Here is a 24433-nt window from a genome sequence, read left to right on the forward strand (position 1 = left end):
CGCCCCCATTCCAAAATCCTGGCTCCGCCCCTAGTGAAGAAGACAAAGAAGGGACTACAGTTGCAAGTTTAGTCACATGGAGTCTGGAAGCAGCAACAATATTCATGGTAAAATCTCAAGTCGAATGTACATGGAGGTTCGATGCGTCGATGAATCGAAATTGTTGGGGTATATTCGCCAAGGTGGAGTTTATTGGAAGATAGGTTACAATTGGACTTCAGTCATACGGTGTGTAGACAGGGTATGTTGTAGTGTCCTAGTAGGACTCTTATATGACCTCTTGTATAATGTGGGAGTAGATACACGATGTAACCTATTCCAACATAATAGCGCAGGCATGTAGGGGGAGCCGGCGGCATGTGCCGACGACTGGGCTACGGTATTGTAGCGTTGGCATCGGGAAGAGCGTCCATAGTCAGGCCCCGGCACTGTTGCCATGTTGGTGATCCTCATTAACAATTCTTGGTCGTGGCTTGTGTGATTGCTTGTGCTTTGGTGGATCGACATTGTGCCTCGGATTATTATAACATTAAGGTCAGACCACAACCTCCTTCCTAAAAATAAGAATTAAGCACATCCCTAACAAAGAAGAGGTTGTTGATGGCAAAAGGAATGCAACCTCAAAAAATTATGGTGGCATGCTTGCTTGCAAAATTATTTCATCAGGAGTGTAGGCCTTCGATTTTCCTGGTGCTGCTAGTTCTTTCGATTTCTTTTCCATCTTAGTCTCAGCTTTGGCAAATTTGATATAAATTAGCAAAATGAACAAATGGTGTTAGAACGAATAGATCTCAAGTGTGACATGAGAATCAAAATTGCATTCTTTTTCCCTAGAAAATAGAATGGCATATACATGCCCCACACTTTACAACATATCGGCATGGCTCGCACTCTTGGTAGAGTGGAAAACAAGGGCACAAAATGTTGTGTAAGCTACTAGTATGGGTACTCCACAATCGCTCGTCTGCGAGAACCGGCGACATCGCTCCTAGGATGGTCCTAGCGCCTTCAGCTTCTGCATTTACAGATTCAACGAGTGAGTAAAGTTTATCATTATGTGCACCAGGAGTTTATTCTACGTTCTGGAAGCCGTGAGTTAGCATTCTGGATATTTGCTCATGTAGCTCTATTTGTATTGAGCCGTAGGATTTGGTGAAAAGGTTGCACAACTATGAGACATTATAGGACTACACAGAAAAGGCTTACCGAAATAAACTGTGGAGGATTATCGATGCTAGAGGACCCGAGGACGATTTCTCTCTTCAACTTCATGGTTAGCTTGTGCGCCACCCTTAGCTACTCCATTGAAATATAAGATCGATGAGAACATAGAATTTACGTAGTATGAATGAGAGTTAATAGATCATCTGAAGGACATACTTCAGATCGGGTTGCTCCACCAATCATGAAGACAAATATTCGGTTCCCTAGCCTCTTGAAATCACCTGATGCATGTCTCAACACGGAAGAGTCGCTGCAAATCAAATATATGGTCATGATAAGGAAGCAGCTAGATCGTGTGGAAACGATCAGAGCAAATAAAATATGTGATCGCTTCGAAAATTTTGTACATCCCAAGGGTTCAGACGGAAAGTTATCTTCAGTGAATACCTTGATTGACTATCATCAGAGTTACGACCCTTAGCCCACTGTGGTGTGCGCCGTGATCTCCTGGACATGGGCTGTGGATTTTGTGCTGGTTTTGGCGCCGATGCACCTTCCGCGGTCCCTTGAGAAGTAGAACTTGATTCACTTAAAGATGGGTATTCGTTTAGAGGTAATTCACCTTTGCTCAGTTTCTCGACCAGCTCCTATTGGAAAACCATAACCATTCTATCACGTGCCTCTATAAATTTACTATTTTGTTTAGATGGGAACTTTACTAGTAGTATATTACTATCACGTGCCTCTATAAGTGGGAAAAAACGTGATAACGCCCAGCCTTCCTCACCATCCTGCCGCTCTGTCCGAACACCAGTATTTTTTTTCTGGTGTGGAAATTAAAACCATGTCAGTTCAAGGGAACAAGCTATAAATTTTAGTTGAAACCATGACTTCACCTTTTGGGCATCAAATTTGAGAGAGAAACCGCCAGCCCGTGCATCCTTTTTTGCATCTGAACTAACAAAATATCTTAAGCTGTTTATGGCCTTCATATCATCTGATGGAAGTTTCGCTAGCTGCAAAGTCGATAAATTAGCTCACCATATCACGCAGACATGAATAACAAAAAATTTCTCAAGTTGGCTGATTGGTTTTTCCGTACGTAGCAAGAAAAAAGATGGCTTAAAGCTGGGTTAGGTGAAGCCATCTTATAAGTCACTTCTCACTAGTGAGTACTATGCTTTGATGCTTCTAACTAACAAAATAAGAGGTTTACTTCCTATGTTTTTGTGTACCTTCTGCATAATTTTTGCACCTTACCTAATGTTTGCCTTGGACCTACCTAAGTGGGTGATCAAAGCTATATATAAGAGAAGAAGGGGGTTTCTATGGAAAAGTCGTGATCAACTTAATGGAGGTAATTTTCGTGTTTCATGGGAGCGTGTTCGGCGACCCCTCCAATACTGTGGTGGGTGTGCTTGGCCGTGTATTTAGTTAGTGTTACAGGGAGTCACTTCTGGTTCTTCAGCCCTCCACGAGCTACTCGTCAGCTCAGTTATCCCTCGCGGGGTGTGTTGGTAGAGTTTCTTTTGTTCATGACGAGTCTGTAATTCATTATCTCTGCGAGTTGGCCTGCTGGTCTCTCATTGTTCATTTTTTCCTTCTTAATGAAATGACACACAACTCTCCTTCATAGTTCGAGACTACTACACCACTCATAAGCCATAACTCCAGCAATGCAAAATTTAACGTGAAGTACCTGCATCAACTTGTCCCCTTTGTCACCTTCAAACTTGTCGGGACATACAATTGCATATATAATCAACAATCTCAATTTGTTTTCTTCACTCAAATTCTGGGCAATAGAACAAACATGTCATACCAAGCATAAAACTGTACTGATAAAGTCAAGCATAACGCTTTACAAACCTGCTTTGACCTGAGCATATTGATCACCTCCTTTGCTCCTGCATCTCCAAAAACCAGATCCTGCTCCAACTGCCCAAGGTCACGGAGCCCGTACTCCCTGATGCACCTGTTGATTTTTCCTGCAATCTGAGCAAGAGCAGAAGAGCTCAAACAAAAGTAGTAGTACTTTTATCGCTTTGAAGTTAGAAATCAGGCCTATTAAAGGAATATTTTATTGAATATACTACACAATAGAACTAATAACCTTATTCGAGTGGCCCATTTAACTTGCTTCACCAGAGTATCGTATTTTAACTATAATAATATAACATCTCGTTTTCACATTTTCATAGTCATTTCTTTAAGTAAAGAAAATAGTAAATTATGCGTTGTAAAGATAAACAAAATTAAAAAAACATAACAATTGCAAGGAAAATGATACGTAAACAAGCACTTACATCTATATGGAGGGTCAATTTATCAACTTGCTCACCGTACTGTGGCAAAGCTTGAACAATCCTTTGCAGATCTGTGGTTGAGATTTCACCACCATCTCTAATTGAGAACGGAAATATGTAAGCATGTACACTTTTTAAAATTAATTATGCATATGTTAGTCCATACATTCACCAGAAAAAAAAAATCTACTGATCAGCATTTGATATACCTCTATATAAAAATACAAACTATAAGTTACATAGGATTTCATCTCAAAGGATTTCTGTACTAGTCTTCAAGATTCCAAATAAAATCAGTTGCTCAAACAAGAATGGTATATCATAGTAAGATATACACCAAAATATGGCAGTTCAACAACTAACTATGTTGAAGATAAATAACCAACGCAATGGACACACAAAAGGTAAGTTATAGCATGATTGCATCAACAATGTAGAAATGTAGATTAGAATGGTAATTTTCCAAATAAATAACAATCTAGAATGGTAAAAGAAAAACACCAATGCACAAGCATCTGCTACCATACCATAGTGCACTCCACTCTATGTTAATTTTTTTTACAGTTTTATTTCTTACAGAGCAAAGAAATATCAAGCACCTTGAATGAAGTTGTGCTGCTTTATTCTTTGATACAAAAGTATTCATCTTCTCATACAACCTCTCACTAGCCTGGCATTCGAGTTAGTGTTATAAAGCATAGACCAAATATAGCTCAACAATCTTAAATACCAACAAGACTCACATCAGCTATGTGAGTATGGCGAAGCTCTATCCAGAGAGGATCTTGATCCTCCAATAAAGCTTCCTTCTTTTCAGGTTCTGAATCCCCTTTTGATACCTTCCAACAGAATAGTAAATCAAAGAATAGGGAAAGTGAAGATAATATGTGTCTAGTACATAATGTTATATCAAAAAGTACCTCATATATGTATTTGTTGCCATCCATTTCGAGTAGATCATGGCACATTGCATCATAGGTCCATTCATGAATAACAGGTGCTATCTTCGCAATCATATTAAATTGTTGTAAGTTACATGAAACAATTCTTTGTTGTACTTACAAAATAAAAAAATACATAATCCCTTCCAATGAAAAATGTAAATTATGCTTTAGCACCTGATCTATAGGTCTGTCCAGAATAAGCAATTCACATGTCTCCTTCTGGGGAAATTCTGGAATTGTGGACTTATATTTTGACACGATTTCCCAAGTAGCGTTAGCCAGCCATTTTGGAACCATGTCAAATTTTGGTGCTGTTGATGGGTTTGCACTTTTAGGTGCTCGATATCGCACGGTAGGAAATTCCTGTAAGCACTAGATTAGCTTCTGTGTTTGCAAACGATGTTATAGTCCATTGACCACACAAGACAAAACGAGGATAAAGATCAATAAGACTCCATTGATAGCTAGAATAGGAGATGTTAAAAACTGTAGCCTGTAGGTCACTAGTAAATAGTGTGATAGTCTATATAGTAAAATGGTCAGTTGTCAAATATCTGGTCACAGGAAGACGTTTTAAGAGACTAGTTAACAATAATCAAGCCCTGGTATTCCAGTTGAGATATTTGTTTTGTGAAGTTTATAAACACAACCATGTCGTTTCTTTATCACTTTTGTGTGGGTTCGAGAGGAGGGATATTCAGGTTGGGTATTTTGTGACCTGGGAAAATGGGAGTGCAAAATTGGAAAGAAAAAAAACATGAAGTGCCACCAACTTCTTTCAAACATTGAGCACATATCATAAGTTACACGGTCCCACTAGTAACCGTGTCCATACCATCAACAATAATCACTATATGTGCTGCACTAAAAAATATAAGTTGGAAAGGTATCGATGGATGCTGAAATTAAGAAGTTTTCTAATGATTTTGGACCGAGTTACCTTTTATGAAATGACGCAATAACTTAAGAACCCAGCATACGAATATATAAGTTGTTCTACTAATTAGCACAGAGTGCATTAATAGATCAATGCAAATGAAGTTCCTTGACATACCTTCAACGATGCAAATGTGGTAGCTATGCGGCAAGCCATAGTGGTTATGGTGTCGTTGAATTTTTTTGAATTATGGTCATTTGCACCATATAAGTCGGTCAGTGCCATGTCATGGTCAGTTACAAACCCCTACAGATATGCCGCCCATCATCATCAAAACTAATGTTTCTAACATCAAGTAACGAATTAGACACCAAATATGAAATTAGAAAAAAATAGTCAGAATGGCATGCAAATACAAGTCCATTTAACATATCCAGCAGACCTCATTTGTAATGCTTTCAACTTCAAATGAATTCTCGGATATTCCCACCAAGCTATCAAACTTTCGATTCAAGGATGGACCAGCTAAATTACCCTTCAGTGTGTGAATTCAGTCAATATTAAATTTATATGTTGACCTAGAGCTACTCTTTAATATGGCCACTGCCTATATTACAATTGACTCGAACTTCTATACTTGACAAGAACAAAAGAAAAACATAACAATGTCTTAGGCAGCAATCAACCATAGAAAGCAATGAGGTCATATAGAACGAAGCTTATGGGTACCTGCATGTCAATAGCAAAAAACTCCAAATTCATCTGCAATTAATAGAACCACAACATTAGAAACCCTATTGCCAAAGAATATAACATCCAAAGGTATTAAAACATTAACCTCTCTTAGTGCACCAATGCGTGGTATCACACTGCTGTCGTTCTTAATGTAAGTCACCAGCTCCTTGGGAATTGGTGAGCTGAAGAAGATGTATGCCCTAAAAGTTGAAAGTAAAACCTTTAACGTGTATGTCGAAGTCTGTTTCATATGAAGCTTCTGCAAATGACATTCCAGCTGTGAATTGAAATCTTGGCTCAACATACTTCCTGTACAGTGGACATCTCCCAGACATGTCGGATAGAAGCATTATGACACTGCAGATCACCAAGCTTTCATATTAGAGGATTATCTATGGAGAATATACATCTGTCATGAACTAGCAAAAGAGCTCCCAAAATAAGGAAGATGGACCAGCCAAAACTTACTCCCTCTGATCCGTAATATAAGAACGATTTTAACACTAGTGTAGTGTAAAAAACGCTCTTATATTATGGGACGGAGGGGGTAGTATTAAACAAGGTAGGAATGCAGTCCTATGATTTTGGGTTGGGATGCTTATAAATCTTGAAACATCAGAATCACTAGAAAAATCAAATAATGGACCAAAACTACAAGTATATGTATTTGCAATTATGATGTGGTGCTTACAGAAAGAGAAAGTTAGAAAGTCATTACTTTTCTTTCAGTGGTTGTACAAAGTAGATCACATCCATTGAAGGCATCGGCTCCCTTCGCTTGAACAAATCTTCCACCACTGCCGGATAGGACGACAGTCAGGTCACTTAACTAGCTTACTTGGCCATAATGCCAATCAAGCAGATTTATGGGAGCAATGTTGGCTGAATTGAGGACCTCCTAAAGGGTACCCTTGAAATAAAACAACATTGTATCCACCGGACGCGGATTATCTGAGTTCGAGCTCATACCTGTGCTCGGTGAACAGTAAAATCAGGAAAAATGACAAAAAGATCTGATTTTTTTCTGAAGCAAACATGACATTTGATTTGTTTGCCACGTATTCCACAAATGTCATTCAATGATGAAACTTTCCAAGCATTCAAAACATTTGTCGAAGTTTGCCACAAAATAACTTCAGCATTTTTTATTTTTTCCATTTGCTACGGATTTTACTGTTCATGCCGAGCTCATATGAGATGAGAGTTGAGAAGGGCACTTTAATCCACCACCTTATGCTTTCTGCTAAACGATCATATATCCAGGTTTGGGCAACTTACACGAAACCCCTGCATCGGTGATTTCTGCCATCTTGCAAGCATAACCCATGATCCTCACCGTAAATTTATCCATGATAAGGACCTGCACAGAAGGCGTGCTAAACGATGTTACGTTTTATTCTTTTTGCCTGACGGGTAATAACCCTGTAACTGATTAAGAGTAGCTTAAACTGATCTTCAGGACCCCAAACAGTTGCCAATATCATCAGATTACTCGGGAAGAATCGCACAAACATCTTGTTGAATAATGAAACGTCAGCGTTATGAGCAGTTTAGAGAGGATCATTGAGTGTATCCCTGTTGGAACTGAGGATGTACCTTCCACGCGCTCTTGTTCTCCTTGTCCTTGTCCGGCTTCAGCATATCCTTGAGTATCCCTGTGGAGAAAGCCATTAATGGCGCGAGAAGGAAGGAGAGGGCACAGCACAGGAGAGAGGCGCTGGGTGCGTACGGTCGCGGCAGATGTTGCGGAAGATCCTGGGGTCCTCTCCCACGCCGTTGAAGTCCGCCCCCGACATCGACATCTTGCCGCCGCAGCCAACTCGATCCTAACGACGACCTCCGTCAGCGCTGCGGCCACGACCTCCCTCGCCCGTCACCCGCACGTCGCCCTCTCCTGCTCCTCTTGCCCCCGCGCACACGCATGCTGCATGCAGCTTATATCCTGATTTAGCCGGCCGGGAATGTCGATGAGCGCGCAGGGTGCGTGCGTGTGGGGCCTGCAGGATGAACCGGACCGCGCTTCCCACGGGGAGAAGGAGAGGCCATGGGTGGATGGAGGCCACAGTGCGGGGGTGGCACACGAATCGTACCCCATGCGAGTCGATGACGCTGGGATCCATGGGGCGGTAGGGCGCTAAGCGATGGGAGAAAAATAATTAGAAAACGTGCATATCGATCACTAGGGCGCTTACATAATTATTCTAGGTTTAAGTTTTTTTTTTGCGGGAGCACGCTAGGCGCCGGTCGACCATCCCAATTTGGGCCGGTCGCCACGCAACCGCCCAATGCAATTGTAGACAGCCGTTGGATTTAGCCCGTGCATCATCTTCTTTCTCCCCCATGATTCTTCGTTTGTTCTCCCACGTGCTGCCGCATACGCAACTCGTTACCGCCCGACGACCCCAGACCCAATGACCTCGCCGTGGTGACCATGGCGGCATGGCGCTTGTCTCGCTGGCCGCACACGCAATGGTGACCATAGCGCTCATCTCAATGGCTGCGCTCGCTGTAGTGACTGTTGTTCTCATCTTGCTGGCCGGGCTCACCTGGTGATCGTCGCACTCCCTGCGCTCACCTGGGTCCAGCAAAAAAACGAGTTGCGGTTGCGGCTCCCCGACTGTACGGTTGTAGCATCGTGTGGTCATCGTCATGCCATGTTGGTCGATGTTGGAGCCTGCCGCAAGCCAGTTCTAGCTCGCCAGAAGTCATGAAGAATGGATGTAGCAAAAACTGTTGACGCTAGTAGCAAAAATCCGACACGGCTAAGTCGCTAATGGATGTAGAAAAGAAAATCTCCAGTGCTAGCAAAACAAAAATCACAATAAAAAAATGTTGCCGGCATCGTGGGGTCGTAGCTAACCATGAATGATTGTAGCCAAAAATGATGCCGGTAGCAACTTCACCGATCATCGGTTGCAGCACAAACATTCGCCGGCTTCAGCAAAAACGTGTAGTTCGTTGTCACCATCGTCGTAGCTCCTCTGCCCTTTGCCGGTAGCGGCACCACAACCTTTAGTGACGCGTGTTTCCAACATTGGTGCTCTCCGTTTCCAACGTCGACAGATGTCGGGTGCAACATTAAGCTTCCATGGAGACTGCGCCACAAATATGGGTCTGGAGGTGGAGAGAGACAGGAGAGGGCGGAATCAGCCGAGACCACGCCGTTCATGGAGAGAGAGGAGAGGAGGGAGCCAGCTTAAGGGATGAGATGTTAGGGATGACACACAAAAAGGATAAGCACTTCTCTCTTCTTTCTGGCCGCCGTGTCGATCGACATTGCGTTGTCAGCTTGCACCTTCTAGGCATGCTGCATGCCTAATGCCTGCATGGTGCTGACCTAACTGATCGGCAATTCAAATATAAGATGGATCACCGGTCAACCAAAACGAACTCATGTACCTACGTGGTATTTGCGTTCCCGTCTTACCATTGAATTGAGAGCAATTGGCTTTAAGCGACTAGGCCAAGGTGTTGAGAAACGTACTAGAAAAAAATTCACACCTACGATCACCCAAGATCAATATAAAGATGCATAACGGGTGGGGATCACGATCGTTACGGTCATTGAGTTGCAGCGAAAGAAGAAAGTGTCAGTGTAGATCGTACTTGGAGTCCCTCAAACCATCCATGAACAATCCCTCGAACCAAAAACCAAAAGCACGACCTCTCCACTTGGTTGCAAGCGTACATCATTCACGATCCGACGGCTCTTCACCGTATAGAGCTAATCATCGCCAGAGAATTAGAGGGAAGAGATTAGAACCACATTGGGCTTCTAACTATGAGGACAAGAGGATTAGCTAAGTTCTTATTAGTCAATTAGGACCAACTAGAATAAAAAGTAGAAGAACTAGAGGAGGTTCGAAAAACTGTATGTACAAAATAGCAAAATCCCCTAGTATATCTAGGTTGGAGGGGAGAGGGAGGGCTGCCACCAAGGGGAAGGAGTCCCCCTTGGTGCGCCATCTAGGGGGAGGAGGAGTCTGACTCCTCCCCTTCCCCAAGTCGGCCTCGGAAGGAGTCACCTTCCCCACTTGGGTCTTTGTGGCCCAAGTTGCCTTCCACCTCTTGGCTTTTTAAGGCCCGTTGATATTAAATTAAATATAAAATTGTTTCAAATACTTTCAGACCATTCTATATATAATTTAACATCCCCGAAAACATTTTGCACCTACATATATTTATCGGTAATACCCGGTATTACCCGATACTCTCTGAAACCCTTCTAGTGACCTTGAAACACTTTCGGGTCCTCTCGGAACTATTCCGCATATTAATATAACAGTTCCATAAATATATTCTCATGACTCCCATCCTACTAATACTCAACAGATCATGATTCTTTAAGCTTGTGACCCTGTAGGTTCGATAACTCATAGTCATGAACAAAACCGTCCGTTCAATGACCGATAGCGAGACCGTGGATGTCCATATTAGGCCATGTGAGTACACGGAGGATATTTGAGTGAACAATTTGTTATTTTGTGATGTTCTCTTTGCTTCAAGATACTTCACAAAACCCGGGATGCATCGGTATCCTCCCGAGTCATTACTATGCTCACTATACCGAAATCCCCGTTACTGGTTTTGTTCTTCTTTCTCGTTATTGTGTTCTGGCATCCCCATGACAAAGTCACCTATGTCTGGCCAGACAATGATGGATGCCATCACACCGAGATGGCCCTAAGAATATCTCTCCATCGTCTAAGGATAAAATCCCACTCTCGAGCTATCTAGTCCCTTGTCAAACTTTTCGATGACCTTGTAAATTGTCGTTATGATCACCGTGTTACACGTGACGTTTGAGCAACCCCAAATCCCATCGTACCATAAGAAGTGACTACGATACTATCATGGTCTAAGGAGAAAATTCACACGTTAAAACTCCATGTTATTACAATTGATTACAGACGATATTACCTCAATTCATAACAAACAAGATTGGGCCGACTCAATTTGACCGTTCTTCCAATGTCATAATCTCAATGTTGTTTTAGGATCATCATACACTTAACAATATCCTAAAATCTAGAAAACGTGACCACCAACAACACTTGAGCTAGTCCCAAAGGCAAGACTAGGAACATTTTATTCACCATTTATCATTCCACACATGCATATGAGTTTTCCACTGAATCGCATATTCCAGGATCGTAGCAGTTATAGCATAGAATATAAACACTTAACTATAAATATGGAAATATAATAATACAATACTATTGCCTCTAGCGCATATTTCCAACACCAGGAGCCTCACAACGACTGGGGAAAGTAGGCTCAAACTCTAAAGGTGCCCTTGGCCATGCATTGCTATGAATTTGATATGGGTGACCGTCTGGGAAGTTAATTCTAGGTGCGAGCACAAAGTGTGCATGAAAGAATAGGGTTGTCTATTGGTCCAGTCTAGGTCCTGGGCACAATGGCCAGGAATTGGTGGGTGAACCGATGGGTTTGGTCAGAGCATTAAATTTGGTATTTGAGCCAATGACCTTCACGGTTACACGAGTATGTGCAGGATAGTGATGCGCATATGGGGCATATGTGGATGTTGACACGGATGCACACAGACGTGTGCCATGAGGGAAAATTCCTACTGGGCCGAGTGGGATATCGGTTCCTTCGAGGGGGTGTATGTGATATCGCGGCTCGGTAGGAATGATATACTACTCATATCAACCAGGTGCATCTTCTTTTCAGGGAGGCCATCCAAATGGTACCTCAAAGTTTAGCATGTTTGGCTTGGATAAGTTTGAAAATGCATGATCGACTAGGAAGTTGATCCTGGGTATGCACAAGTGAGGACAAAGGGACACCTCTCTGCCATGCACTGCGTCCTACAAACGTGTGTTGATAGCCTTTGTGATCCATTTTGGCTGGAAGAAGATCATCATTCCTTTTCCCCAAGGAGTGACATTGGTTTATCGAACCCACGAGAGGATATGAACTACAACAAATGAGCTGACAAGTTATTGCTAATGAATTATATTCAGTTTTTACAAATTGAATTGTAAGAACATTAGGGATGAGAACACTAATATTAATACATACATGGATATGAGGTCTTACTCTCAGAACCTTATATTTGTGCTTGAGATAATAAACATAGCTCTGGAAGACAACCATTTCGATGAGTTTGTGGCGCGATGAAGTGAGGGATCTGTCCAAAGTACATATTGATTAGTCATGACCTACATCAAGAGTCAATTGTCCAATCAATGACTCTTACCGTCACGCGGGTTGCCTCGGTTATTAAGAATAATTATTCACACAAAATCATTGGGCATTTAGTAACAACACCTCATTTGTCCCCTAAGGAATTGCTTTCCGCTACCGTACTAAAACTTTATGTCACTGGTGTTCAGAATCGTGTTCCACACATCCTCGCTTCTTACCTCCTCCCTGATCGATCTATACGATGATGGATACCTGTAGGGTCTTAGAACAAGAAGAATACAAAAGAAAACTCCCATGAAATTCATAAAAATAATGTTAATTACGCAAATTCAATTCCATCGACTTGTGCACAAATACATAGGATTGCAAGAACTTGCTTTAGCCTATTGCTTTACCGAATTACTCACACATGGCTACTAGATCGCGGAGTTAACACATTGCGGATAACATTAATATAAACGATGGATTGATTATATGTCTTACAATAGCTATAGGCTGCGATACACCAATTACAAGTATGACTAACTAGGAGAAAATGGCTACGATGATTAAGATGGCGGGTGCTATGGTGGTTAGATGGCAAATGGCAGCGGCTAGGGTTGGAAGATGGGTTCTAGTTCTTTGTTTTGCCAATGGTGCTCTCCCTGTTGAGATTGTAATATCGACCCCTTTAGTGAATTTGGTAAGTGATGTCTACTACACAATCTTCTTCTTGTAGACGTTGTTGGGCCTCCAAGTGCAGAGGTTTGTAGGATATAGCAAATTTCCCTCAAGTGGATGACCTAAGTTTTATCAATCCGTGGGAGGCGTAGGATGAAGATGGTCTCTCTGAAACAACCCTGCAACCAAATAACAAAGAGTCTCTTGTGTCCCCAACACACCGAATACAATGGTAAATTGTATATGTGCACTAGTTCGGCGAAGAGATGGTGATACAAGTGCAATGTGGATGGTAGATATAGGTTTTTGTAATCTGAAAATATAAAAACAGCAAGGTAACTAATGATAAAAGTGAGCGTAAACGATATTGCAATGGTAGGAAACAAGGCCTATAGGGTTCGTACTTTCATTAGTGCAAGTTCTCTCAACAATAGTAACATACTTGGATCATATAACTATCCCTCAACATGCAACAAAGAGTCACTCCAAAGCCACTAATAGCGGAGAACAAACGAAGAGATTATGGTAGGGTACGAAACCACCTCAAAGTTATCCTTTTTGTTCTATCTATTCAAGAGTCCGTAGTAAAATAACATGAAGCTATTCTTTCCATTCAATCTATCATAGAGTTCATACTAGAATAACACCTTAAGACACAAATCAACCAAAACCCTAATGTCACATAGATACTCCATTGTCACCTCAAGTATCCGTGGGCATGATTATACGATATGCATCACACAATCTCATATTCATCTATTCAACCAACACAAAGTACTTCAAAGAGTGCCCCAAAGTTTCTATCGGAGAGTCAAGATGAAAACGTGTGCCAACCCCTATGCATAGGTTCATGGGCGAAACCCGCAAGTTGATCAGCAAAACATACATCAAGTGGATCACGTGAATATCCCATTGTCACCACAGATAAGCACGGCAAGACATACATCAAGTGTTCTCAAATCCTTAAAGACTCAATCCGATAAGATAACTTCAAAGGGAAAACTCAATCCATTACAAGAGAGTAGAGGGGGAGAAGCATCATAAGATCCAACTATAATAGTAAAGTTCGCGATACATCAAGATCGTACCATAGAGAGAACACGAGAGAGAGAGAGAGAGAGAGAGAGATCAAACACATAGCTACTGGTACATACCCTCAGCCCCGAGGGTGAACTACTCCCTCCTCGTCATGGAGAGCGCCGGGATGATGAAGATGGCCACCGGTGAGGGATACCCACTCCGGCAGGGTGCCGGAACGGGCTCCCGAGTGGTTTTTGGTGGCTACAGAGGCTTGCGGCGGCGGAACTCCTGATCTATCTTGTTCTTCGATGTTTTTAGGGTATATGGGAATATATAGGCGAAAGAAGTCGGTCGGGGGAGCCTCGAGGGGACCACGAGGATGGAGGGCGCGCCCAGGGGGGGTGGGCGCGCCCCCCTATCTCGTGGCCTCCTCGACACTTCCCTGACTTGCATTCCAAGTTCCCGGGATTGCTTCTGTTCCAAAAATAACTTTTTCGAAGGTTTCATTCCGTTTGATATTCCTTTTCTTCGAAACACTGAAATAGGCAAGAAAACAACAATATGGGCTGGGCCTCCGGTTAGTAGGTTAGTCCCAAAAGAAATATATAAGCGTATAATAAAGCCCGTAATCATTCAAAACAGATAATAAAATAGCATGAATGCTTCATAAATTATAAAAGTGTTGGAGATGTATCAGTAAGGTGGACCTTCTGGAGTCGGTGGCGTGGGGTACGATCAGCGGTACGAGCAGGCACGCTCATATCGTGCGCCATCATGCGCTTTGAGTTGATCCCCGTGCCTCCTGTTGACTTGCCTGTTTCATCAAACATTTGTATTTCCTTCTTTACGTTGATATTTGTTCATGTTCCAGTCCCTTTTCCGTAGAAACACATTAGACAAAGGATTTTATCAAACATTTGTATGTCCTTCTTTACATTGATATTTGTTTATGTTCAGTCCCTTTTCCACATAAACACATTAGACAAAGGATTTCACGATCTCCCGCATTCACCAGTCATCAGTGTCCACATCGGAGTGATGTTCTCATAAATGTCAGGATTTATCTTGTCTAAACAACGGTGTGACAAGCGGAAACATATCACCCATCACGTGCAGCAAAAAGGCTCACCCACTTGGGCTGACCCATCAGGACGCAAACATTGCAAAATTCCCAAAAAGAATCATGTGCATGTGAGGGATCGAAGCTTTGGTGTCTAAATAAATAGCCCATCGTATCAGAACTATAAGTCCGATTCAATTATTTTTAAAATTCTGAATGAGACTTTCTAAAATTAATATTTTTTGAAAAGCAAACATTTTTTTAATTTGTGTACATTTTCTCAAAGAGTTGATTTAGAAAAAAACATTTTTGCAATTAGGAACAACATTTCAAAAACCAGAATTTTGTTTGAATTTGATAAAAAGTTTTGAAATCATGATTTTTTAAGTTTGTGAACATATTTTCAAAATAAGAACCCTTTTTGTAATTCCCAAAGGTTTTTCTAATTTTTTAAAAAAATATAGAAATGTGAAAGGTTTTAAAATTCAAATATTTTTCGATTTTTTGTTTTTTTGCAAAAATCTAAAAAAATAAATTTCTGAATACGTGAAATTTCTGCACAAAACTTGAAAACAACATCATTTTTTCAAATTTTTAAAAATGGCAACTTTTAAAAAGTTCTCCACGTTTGAAAAAGGAAAAAGTAACATGAAAAACGGGCCAGCCCAGTCATAGGCTCCCATGTGCTATGTCCGACTAATTGCCGCAGCACGCCTCAAATAGGGTTTTCGACAGGTGCCTTCGGCGCCAGGAACGTGAGCCTGCGTGGGCCGTGGCCCAGCATAGTTCGATCCTGGCTCAGCTGCTTGCTAACAGCAGTTTTCATTTGTTTCTTATTTTTTCCGTCGGTCAACGGTTGACTGGGCAATGCTTGACCAGTATACCAGTCAGCCGTTAACTTAAAAAAAAGATTCTTTTAAAAGCAATTTTCAGTTGGAAATTTGGAAAACAAATAGTGAATTAGAAAATATTGATGGATTTTAGAAAAACAGATCAAAAACTATAAAAGATGCACTGAACTGAAAAAATGTTTAACAATTTTGAAAAAAGTTCAGCATTTTTGGAAAACTTCTCAATTTGAAGAATTTCTTCGAATTTGGAAAAAAGTTCACCTATTTGCCAAAACGTTCTCAAATTTGGAAAAAGATCCTCGATTTTGAAACAAATACCACAAATTTGAAGAAAGTGGACAAATTTTAATCACGAGTTTGGAAAAAAAGTCCATGGATTTTGGAATAAGTTCATCTATTTGAAGAAAAAATTGCTAATTTGGAAAAAGAAAGAAAAAAGGACAAAGAAATAAGAAAAATTCCAAGAAAATGAAGAAAAAAGAAATAACCGAAGAACATGTATGTAATCACTCCTTGTGAGGTGGTTATCACGTCTAACACTGCACTTGCACGTCTTGTGTTCGAATCGCATCTCGTGCAAACATTTTTGCAGTTCAGAAAATGAGGAAAGGAAGGGAAATGGGCGGGCCCAACGTGACAAGGGGGTGTGCACCGTTTGGGGAAAAACGAAGGAACGGTGGCGCCGTTAGGAGGGTGCCCCCTATTTGGTGAGTTCGACGCCCCCAGTCGCACAAGGGCGCACCCTCCAGCTCCCGCGCCCCAACCCACACCCCTGCACGCGTGCCCTTTTGGGCCAGCCCACGTGCGGGACGAGACACTTTTTGTGTTCATTTTGTTTGTCATTTTTACTTTTCATTTTTTACTATATGTTTTTGTTTCAAATTATTTGTGAAAATTACTTTGGATTGAAAAGTTTCTAAATTTTTTAAAAACATTGTGAATTGTCAAATATAATTCTTTAATTCAAAAATTTTCACGACTTTAGAAGAATAACATATTTTAAATTTTAATGAACAATTTTTTAATTTTGAAGAACTATTTTTCATGAGCATTTTTAACAATGATGACCAATTTTTTTATTTGATAAACAAATTTTGAATTTAATGAATATTTTTGAACTGGATGAATTTTTTTAAAATTGAATAAATACTTTTTGAATTTGATGAACATTTAGAAAAATTAGGTTATTTTTTTTGAATATGAGGAACATTTTTTGATTTAGAAATGTTAAAAGGTTCATTCATTTTAAAGAAAAAGTTAGTCCAGTTTGAAAAAAAGTTCATTCAACTTGAAAAAGTTCATTGAGTTAAAAAAGTTCATCGATTTAATGAAAAAGTTCAAGAATTAGTAGAAAAATATCATCTATTTGTAAACATTTCACGCATTTAAGAAAGAAGAAAATAGGAAACAAAGAAAGAAAGGAGAAAAACACAGAAAACATAGAGGGCATTGCCTATATGTATAAGTAGATGGAAAGGAGTTTTGAATTCATGAGTCGGGGCGGTGGCATAGTTGTTCGTGGAGTTCGCTATCAATGGAAATACCGTTGGTTCGATTCCTGGTTCCAAACAATTTACATTGCTCAGTTTTTTTGAGTTTCAAAACAGGGGGGAAATGGTAGCTCGGCCGAGCCAAGCTAGTGCCGCTGCAGCGCGAAATAGGAAATGCCCTCGGCAGCGCGTAGGAATCACCGAATTCTCAAAAAAAATCACAAAAAAATTGTAAAAGAAAAAGAAAAGGAAACACCGTTTTCCGCTGCTATGTATCACATAGGTCGCCATTACATGTATGTACAGAGGATCCGGTAGGGACCAGCCATTAGCGACGTGCGCTCATTACTCACATGCAAATCGCAATGTTCTTCCTTCTTTAATTATTTTCATATTTTGTAAAATCATTAATACATAAATTCCAAAAAACAATTAGTCACTTTTTTATAAGTGTTCATCACGCATAACAAAATTAGCTCTTTGTCAGAAACATCAGTCAACATATAGAAAATGTTTTTACCATTCAAAAACATATTCGTGATATTTTCTAAAAATGTATATAAATTTTTAAAGAAAACATTTTCATAATTCAATAGAACTGTTTCATATCATCAAAATAATTTACATGGAATTCAAAATATTATCTCGCATTTAGAAAAATGCAAAACAAATATTCCCGTACTTTAGAAAAATGTTTCGAAGCATTCAGAATATATACAACGTGTGTTTCAAAAATGTTTAGCATGTACTGAAAACAATTTCAAATAAATATTTGAAATAATATTAATCATGTATTTTTCTGACGAGATTGTTAGTCATGTATTTGAAAAATGTTCAATGTTTATAAAACAATGTTCCAAATATATATGGAAAATGTAGAACATGTATTTGAAATTTGGTTACCACATATTTGAAAAAAATGTTCAAAATAAGTATTGTAAACAATGTTAATCATATATTAAACATGTTCAATATGTATAAGAAATGTTTTGAGTTGTATACAAAAAAGTACAATGTGTTTGGAAAATGTTTAACATGTATTCTATAAAATCGAACAAAGACTTGCCGTCATTGTGTACCATACAAACATCAAGGGTCTCATCGAGCTTAGTGAAGCGCCGGCCATCTTCCAGGTGAGGCCTGTCGCACAAACCCCGGTCGTCGCCGCAGTAGTCGCATTCAGGGATTCTATCGTCGTCACACATTTCCTATGTTCATAATTGAAAGATTAAACTTCTGTAATTCAATATATCTACTACAAATTTATCATGGGTTGACTTTCGGTTTGCCGAGTCTTCCTTCAAAACTCTCATTTCACGTGGTGTATATGGTGGGAACTCCCTCTCAGATATATTTGACTGGCGGTGACGGTCGCCTCCCTTCATCTCTGAGTGCATTACACCAAATTGTCTAGCAAATGGGAAAGAAGGAGAAGCGACCCCCACGACAACATCCGGGATTCTTCCTCTCGAACATTTGCGACCGTCGGTGATGGAAGCTCCTAATTTCATTCGAAAGTGCATTACACCAAAATGTCTAGCACCTTCGACTGAAGAAGAAGCTCCCATCACGACAACAGTTGAGATTCTTCTTCTCTCATATTTCGACAGTATATGGTGGACACTCCCTCACAATTATTTTGACCGCCGGTGATGGTCGCTTCCCCTCCTTCTCTGGTGCATTACCAAGGTATATCACGAGTGAAGGAAGAAGAAGCGACCCCCACGACAATAGTCGGGATTCTTCCTCTTTGATATTTCGACAGTATATGATGGACACTCAAGTAGCATTGACAGACTGAAAGTCAACCCATGAGATTAATCAAGACTCCGACAAAACATGACAACTGGGCAAGCACATACAGATGCTAGTAGTACACTACACTACATATCAGAGTAACGGATATACCATCTAAATTTACTCACTGGACGACTATAGGATGCCGGTGATCTTCCGGGTGTCGTCCAGCGGCACGTTGGTGATCTTCCCTGCACACAAATAAAATGATTATGTGAGTTATGCTTGATATGCTATCCAAATCATCAAATGACTAGTAAATAGCAACCTCTGAGAATATCCAATTTGATTCCCGACAGACATAAAGTCAATCCGAAATGTCGTTTATTTCTCTCTCTAGAAAATCTGGGGCACTCGATATTTCCTACATATTCTAGCACAAGTCATGCTAAAAATCACGGAAAAAATCTGGCATGACCTTTGCTAAAATAGGACATATCGAGCACCTGAAATTTGCCGGAACGGAAATGAATCAACACTCCGGCAAAACATAGGCCACTCGGATTTTCCCTGTGATACAAAGATGCCCATACACATTCAACGATGTTTAAACTTGAAATTCTATCCGGATCAATTATCATAAGCATTCACATAGAAGCATTCAAACTGGTGCTCATTGCATTTCAATGGTTCAATATTGACAAAAACATTTCAATATATCTTATAACCCGAACATTTCATTTGGTTAAGAAGCATAAGTAAATAACCTAGTTCTAGTCTATTCAACACCGATTAGTAGAGAAGGAGGAGGAGGACTTTTAGCGCACCGACTCGGGTGTAGAGGAAGTAGAGGTAGCTCCAACGACGATCACTCCAGGGAGACGCGACTCTACAAAGCCTGCATATTCCACCGAGTAAAAAATTTAGATCATCAAATCTATTAAATTGTCCAATAGATTTCTATATTAAAAACAAAACTATTAAAAAATTCTATACCTACATTTCCTTACTATTTTTTATTAGTAAATTTGATAACTAAAAATTTCTCATATAGCATTCCAATACATTTCTACAATTGAAAATTTTCTATACCTAAAAATTTCTATTACTAAATCTTTTTTATATTCAAATAACCTATTCACTAGTTTTCTATTCTATTCAAAAGATCATTCTATGTACCTACCTACATTCTACAACAAAATTGTACCTATCTATTATATTCATAAAACCTCCATTCTACCTGTAGAGATGTGGGAGGGAGGGAGGGAGGGAGGAGAGAGGGAGAAGGCCGGGATGTGGGAGGAAGGGAGGAGAGAAGGAGAGAGGAGAGAGGGAGGGAGGAGGACGGCGGAGAACAAGGAGGGAGGAGGGCGTGGATGGCGGGCGGCCAGAGGAGGGAGGGAGGGAGGCACAGGGAGGGAGAGAGATACCTTGGGGGCGACGACGGCGGCACGGAGAGCGAGCGAAAGAGAGTGTGAGGGGAGAGTGACGTAGAGAGGTAGTGGAACGGGTTGTGGGGGAAGAAGATAGGGCTTGCTTAGCAGTAGAGTGGGGTACGGGCAAGCGTCATCCTCAGTTTCATTGTCCTGTGTGCCAGCTGGTTGGACTGATAGACACCAACTATCTAATCCCTCTACTGGAGTCTGACTCCGGGGACGTGGATAGCTTCGGGGCTGGGGATCCATGGCAGAAGTTTTCATAGCTGGCACACCGACCCCACAGTCTAGTCTTCATGGGGCTGCACCATTTGATCCATCTGCTGCAGCTCGCAATGTTGCAACGAGTGACAAACAGTGTGGCTGTCCACAACTCCCTCGGGAGGTGCAAGAGGCCGCTGAGTAGCTTCTCAATACCCCAATCCCAGTGGATTCATCAGATAACAAATTCCTTGATGCGGCACGCCATACCACCTTGGTGAAGCATCCTCGTCTGGCGCAGATAGATCATCAATTATTTTTTCCTTATGTTCAACTGGGACATCTCTCCATGTTAGTAGTTTTGAAGTATCTTTATGTTTTCTTCATGTTGTTGGTAGTTGTACTTCATAAAATTTGGTCTATTAGATTTGTATTTGTGTCTTCAATTTTTTTAGACGTTGTTAGATTAATCATGCCACATGCAAGATCACAGACAACACAATATATGCTAATGAGGTCCATCCCCGGGGCAATGATTATGGACGCTCCTTCCCGAGATATTGCTTGTTGGTTTAAAGTCGTCATGCATTACAACATGTGGTGCCCCTCTCGTTATATAGGAGGCCTAAGGTACAAGCGTGTGACTCTAGTACAACTCGTACCCTTACCACTACCAATTACACCTGAAGTCAAATTTTAACCCTGTTGTATATATATTCGAGACAAACTGAACAGAGGTAAATGTTCTCCCAGACAAACTTTAATTCTTTGGTCTGCTACTCTTCATCCTTTTTTTTCTTTAATATATGATATGCACACTCATGCATATTTGAGAAAAAGAATAGAAAATAGTACATTGCGAGCTTGTAACAAATTGGACAGATTTACTTGGGAAGGGCTTGGCCGGGTGGATCAGTATGAGTCCAGACTGCAGCCAGTCAGGCCATGGCAAATTCTATAATAGTAAGTCATAATGTTATATCAAGAGGATTATCGCGTCGAATAATTGACCAGCAACCGTTGAGAACAATGTTAAAAACACACACTAGGATCTGGCGACAAAATCCAAGCTTCTTGTAAAGGTCGACACTTGGAGAGATCAGCTGTGCAACCACAGCTGCTAGTGTCTATAATGGTAGAATTTTCGAAAATGGTGTAGTAGTACAACTGTTTTATGCCTATGCTGCCCTACGGAAGTCCGCCCCAATCCCATTCATGTTTCAGGCCGGCACCCAAGAGTTGATTATACTAGCCAGTGTAATAAATTATAGATGTACTCCGTCAGTTTGTTTGTTTCCACATGTTATCCAGATGCATATATATATGGAGACCACAAGCTACAAATTTAGCTAACATCGGGAGGAGCTATAGCACCAAACCAACAAGGGAAACAACAATGGAAATAAGCCTGGTGCTCATCGTTCTTGTCTTATGCTCCAGTGCTGCTACCCTAGTTACTTGTAGTAGCGCAGGGTTCCACATGGAGCTCACCCATGTTGATAGCAAGGGCAGCTACACCGCGGCGGAGCGCGTGCAGCGCGCCATGGCCAGCAGTCGGCAGCGTCCGGCGTCCTTTGTGGACGTGACCGTGCCGGTCCACTGGAACACCAGCCAGTACATCGCGGAGTACATGATCGGCACCCCACCTCAGCGCGCCGAGGCACTCATCGACACCGGCAGCGACCTCATCTGGACGCAGTGCTCCACCTGCAGCCAATGTGTGAAGCAGGGCCTGCCCCTCTATAACGCGTCCAAGTCGGACACCTTCCATGCCGTGTCATGCAATGACACCTTGTGCCTGGCCAACCAAGAGCACTCGTGCCGCCGGGACGGCAGCTGCCATTTCGGGGCCTTCTACGGTGCCGGCGACGCCAGTGGGTCCATCGACACCGAGGTCTTCGCCTTTCAAAATGGCTCGGCGAGGCTCACGTTCGGCTGCGTCGAGTCGCTGATGATCTCTCCAGGGTCCCTCGATGAGGCGTCCGGCCTCATAGGGCTTGGCCGCGGCCCCCTGTCGCTCGTCTCTCAAGCGGGCGCCAGCAGGTTCTCTTACTGCCACACCCCCTACCTCCGCAGCAACGCCACTGCCGGAGCGAGCAGCCACCTTTTCGTCGGCTCCTCGGCGAGCCTTAGCAGCGGCAGCCCTGTGATGTCCATGTCTTTCGTGCAAGGCCCCAAAGAGTACCCATTCTACTACGTCCCACTCGTCGGGATAAGTGTGGGACAAACAAGGTTGTCGATCCCACCGACTGTGTTCGCTCTGAAAGAGAACGGCACCAGCGGCGGTGTCATCATCGACTCCGGCAGCCCCACTACGGCTCTGGCCGAGAAGGCATACGAGCCCCTACGCGAGGAGCTTCGGAGGCAGCTGAACGGGAGCCTCGTGCCGCCGCCAGCTGACAGCGAGATGGACCTGTGTGTTGCGGTGGCCCAGGAAAAGAAAGTACCGTCCATGGTGCTCCACTTTAGTGGCGGAGCGGACATGGTGCTGCCGCCGGAAAACTACTGGGTACCGCTGGACAGTTCCACGTCATGCATGGTCATGGATACATCCAACGACATGAGCATCATCGGCAACTTCCAGTTGCAGAACATGCACCTGCTCTACGACCTTGCCAAGGATGAGCTCTCTTTCCAAACAGCCGACTGCAGCAAACTCTGATCACCCACCTTTAGTGTCACTGGGATAAATTTATTTCAACTCATGCATATGTGGAACTTCCATTGATATTGATGCTTTGAAGTTTGAATGAGTGTGATTTAGCATTTAGAAGTCAATCGGTTTATATTTATGGTAGTGTTTGGCACTCCAAACTCGCCTCAAACGCGTGGGCGGGCGGCCCGGTTAGTGACCGGTCAAAAACATCCGACCAAACAGGCGCCTCAAACCGGCCTCAAATGACCGAGCTGACTGGCACCCGCATATCCAGCCCAAATACGGGGCGGATATAGGGAAGCCCGGGCGTGCCCGGCTTCGTCCGTCATGTTGGTTCCGGCCCGTGCTGGCCCACCCGACTCCACATATATTCATCCCCATCTGCTCCTCGTGCCAAACCCTAGCCACTTCACTCCACTCCACTCCACCACCGAAACTCCCGTCCGGTGATCTCTGACCTTCTCTTGCATGGCGGGTAGTGGATCTGACTCCAACCAACATGGATTCGTTGGCTGGGGTGTCGTCCCATACGGGTCGGAGGAGGCAATGCCCAACCGATGGTAGGATCTATCTGACGTAGTCCATTGCGTCGACGCATCGGATTCTCTAGGGCTAGATCATCGTGGTCCTCTCGGGAGCCTTCCAATCTATCTTTCCCCATTACCGTTCCGCCAGAGTATGAATCCTACCGGGACCGGTGTGCCCACCATGGGAAGGAGAGGATCAGGGTCGCTGAGGCCCGACTTGCTGCCGACATGGCGGCGGCGGAGGCAAATGATGCGGTGACGCACACTGCCGCAGAGGAAGAAGTCATCCGCCTGTTGGGGAACGTAGCAGAAATTCAAAATTTTCTACGCATCACCAAGATCAATCTATGGAGAGACTAGCAACGAGAGAAAGAGGGAGTGCATCTTCATACCCTTGAAGATCGCTAAGCGGAAGCGTTGCAAGAACGCGGATGAGGTAGTCGTACTCGTGGCGATTCAGATTGCGGTCGATTCCGATCTAAGCGCCGAACAACGGCGCCTCCGCGTTCAACACACGTGCAGCCCGGTGACGTCTCCCATGCCTTGATCTAGCAAGGAGAGAGGGAGAGGTTGGGGAAGACTCCGTCCAGCAGCA

The 24433-nt window shown here is 42.4% G+C and overlaps 1 protein-coding gene and 1 pseudogene across 1 annotated transcript; one reads left to right on the forward strand and one right to left on the reverse strand.

The window, feature by feature from the left end:
- Window positions 1-776: 776 nt before the first annotated feature.
- LOC119282754 lies at window positions 777-8121 on the reverse strand (annotated as a pseudogene).
- A 13930-nt stretch (window positions 8122-22051) lies between these two features.
- LOC119282755 (aspartic proteinase nepenthesin-1-like) lies at window positions 22052-23317 on the forward strand. The gene has a single exon (XM_037562867.1). The coding sequence runs from the start codon at window positions 22052-22054 to the stop codon at window positions 23315-23317; it is 1266 nt and encodes a 421-aa protein (XP_037418764.1).
- Window positions 23318-24433: the final 1116 nt, after the last annotated feature.

Source organism: Triticum dicoccoides, chromosome 3B (assembly GCF_002162155.2).
Source record: "Triticum dicoccoides isolate Atlit2015 ecotype Zavitan chromosome 3B, WEW_v2.0, whole genome shotgun sequence".
NCBI lineage: Eukaryota > Viridiplantae > Streptophyta > Magnoliopsida > Poales > Poaceae > Triticum > Triticum dicoccoides.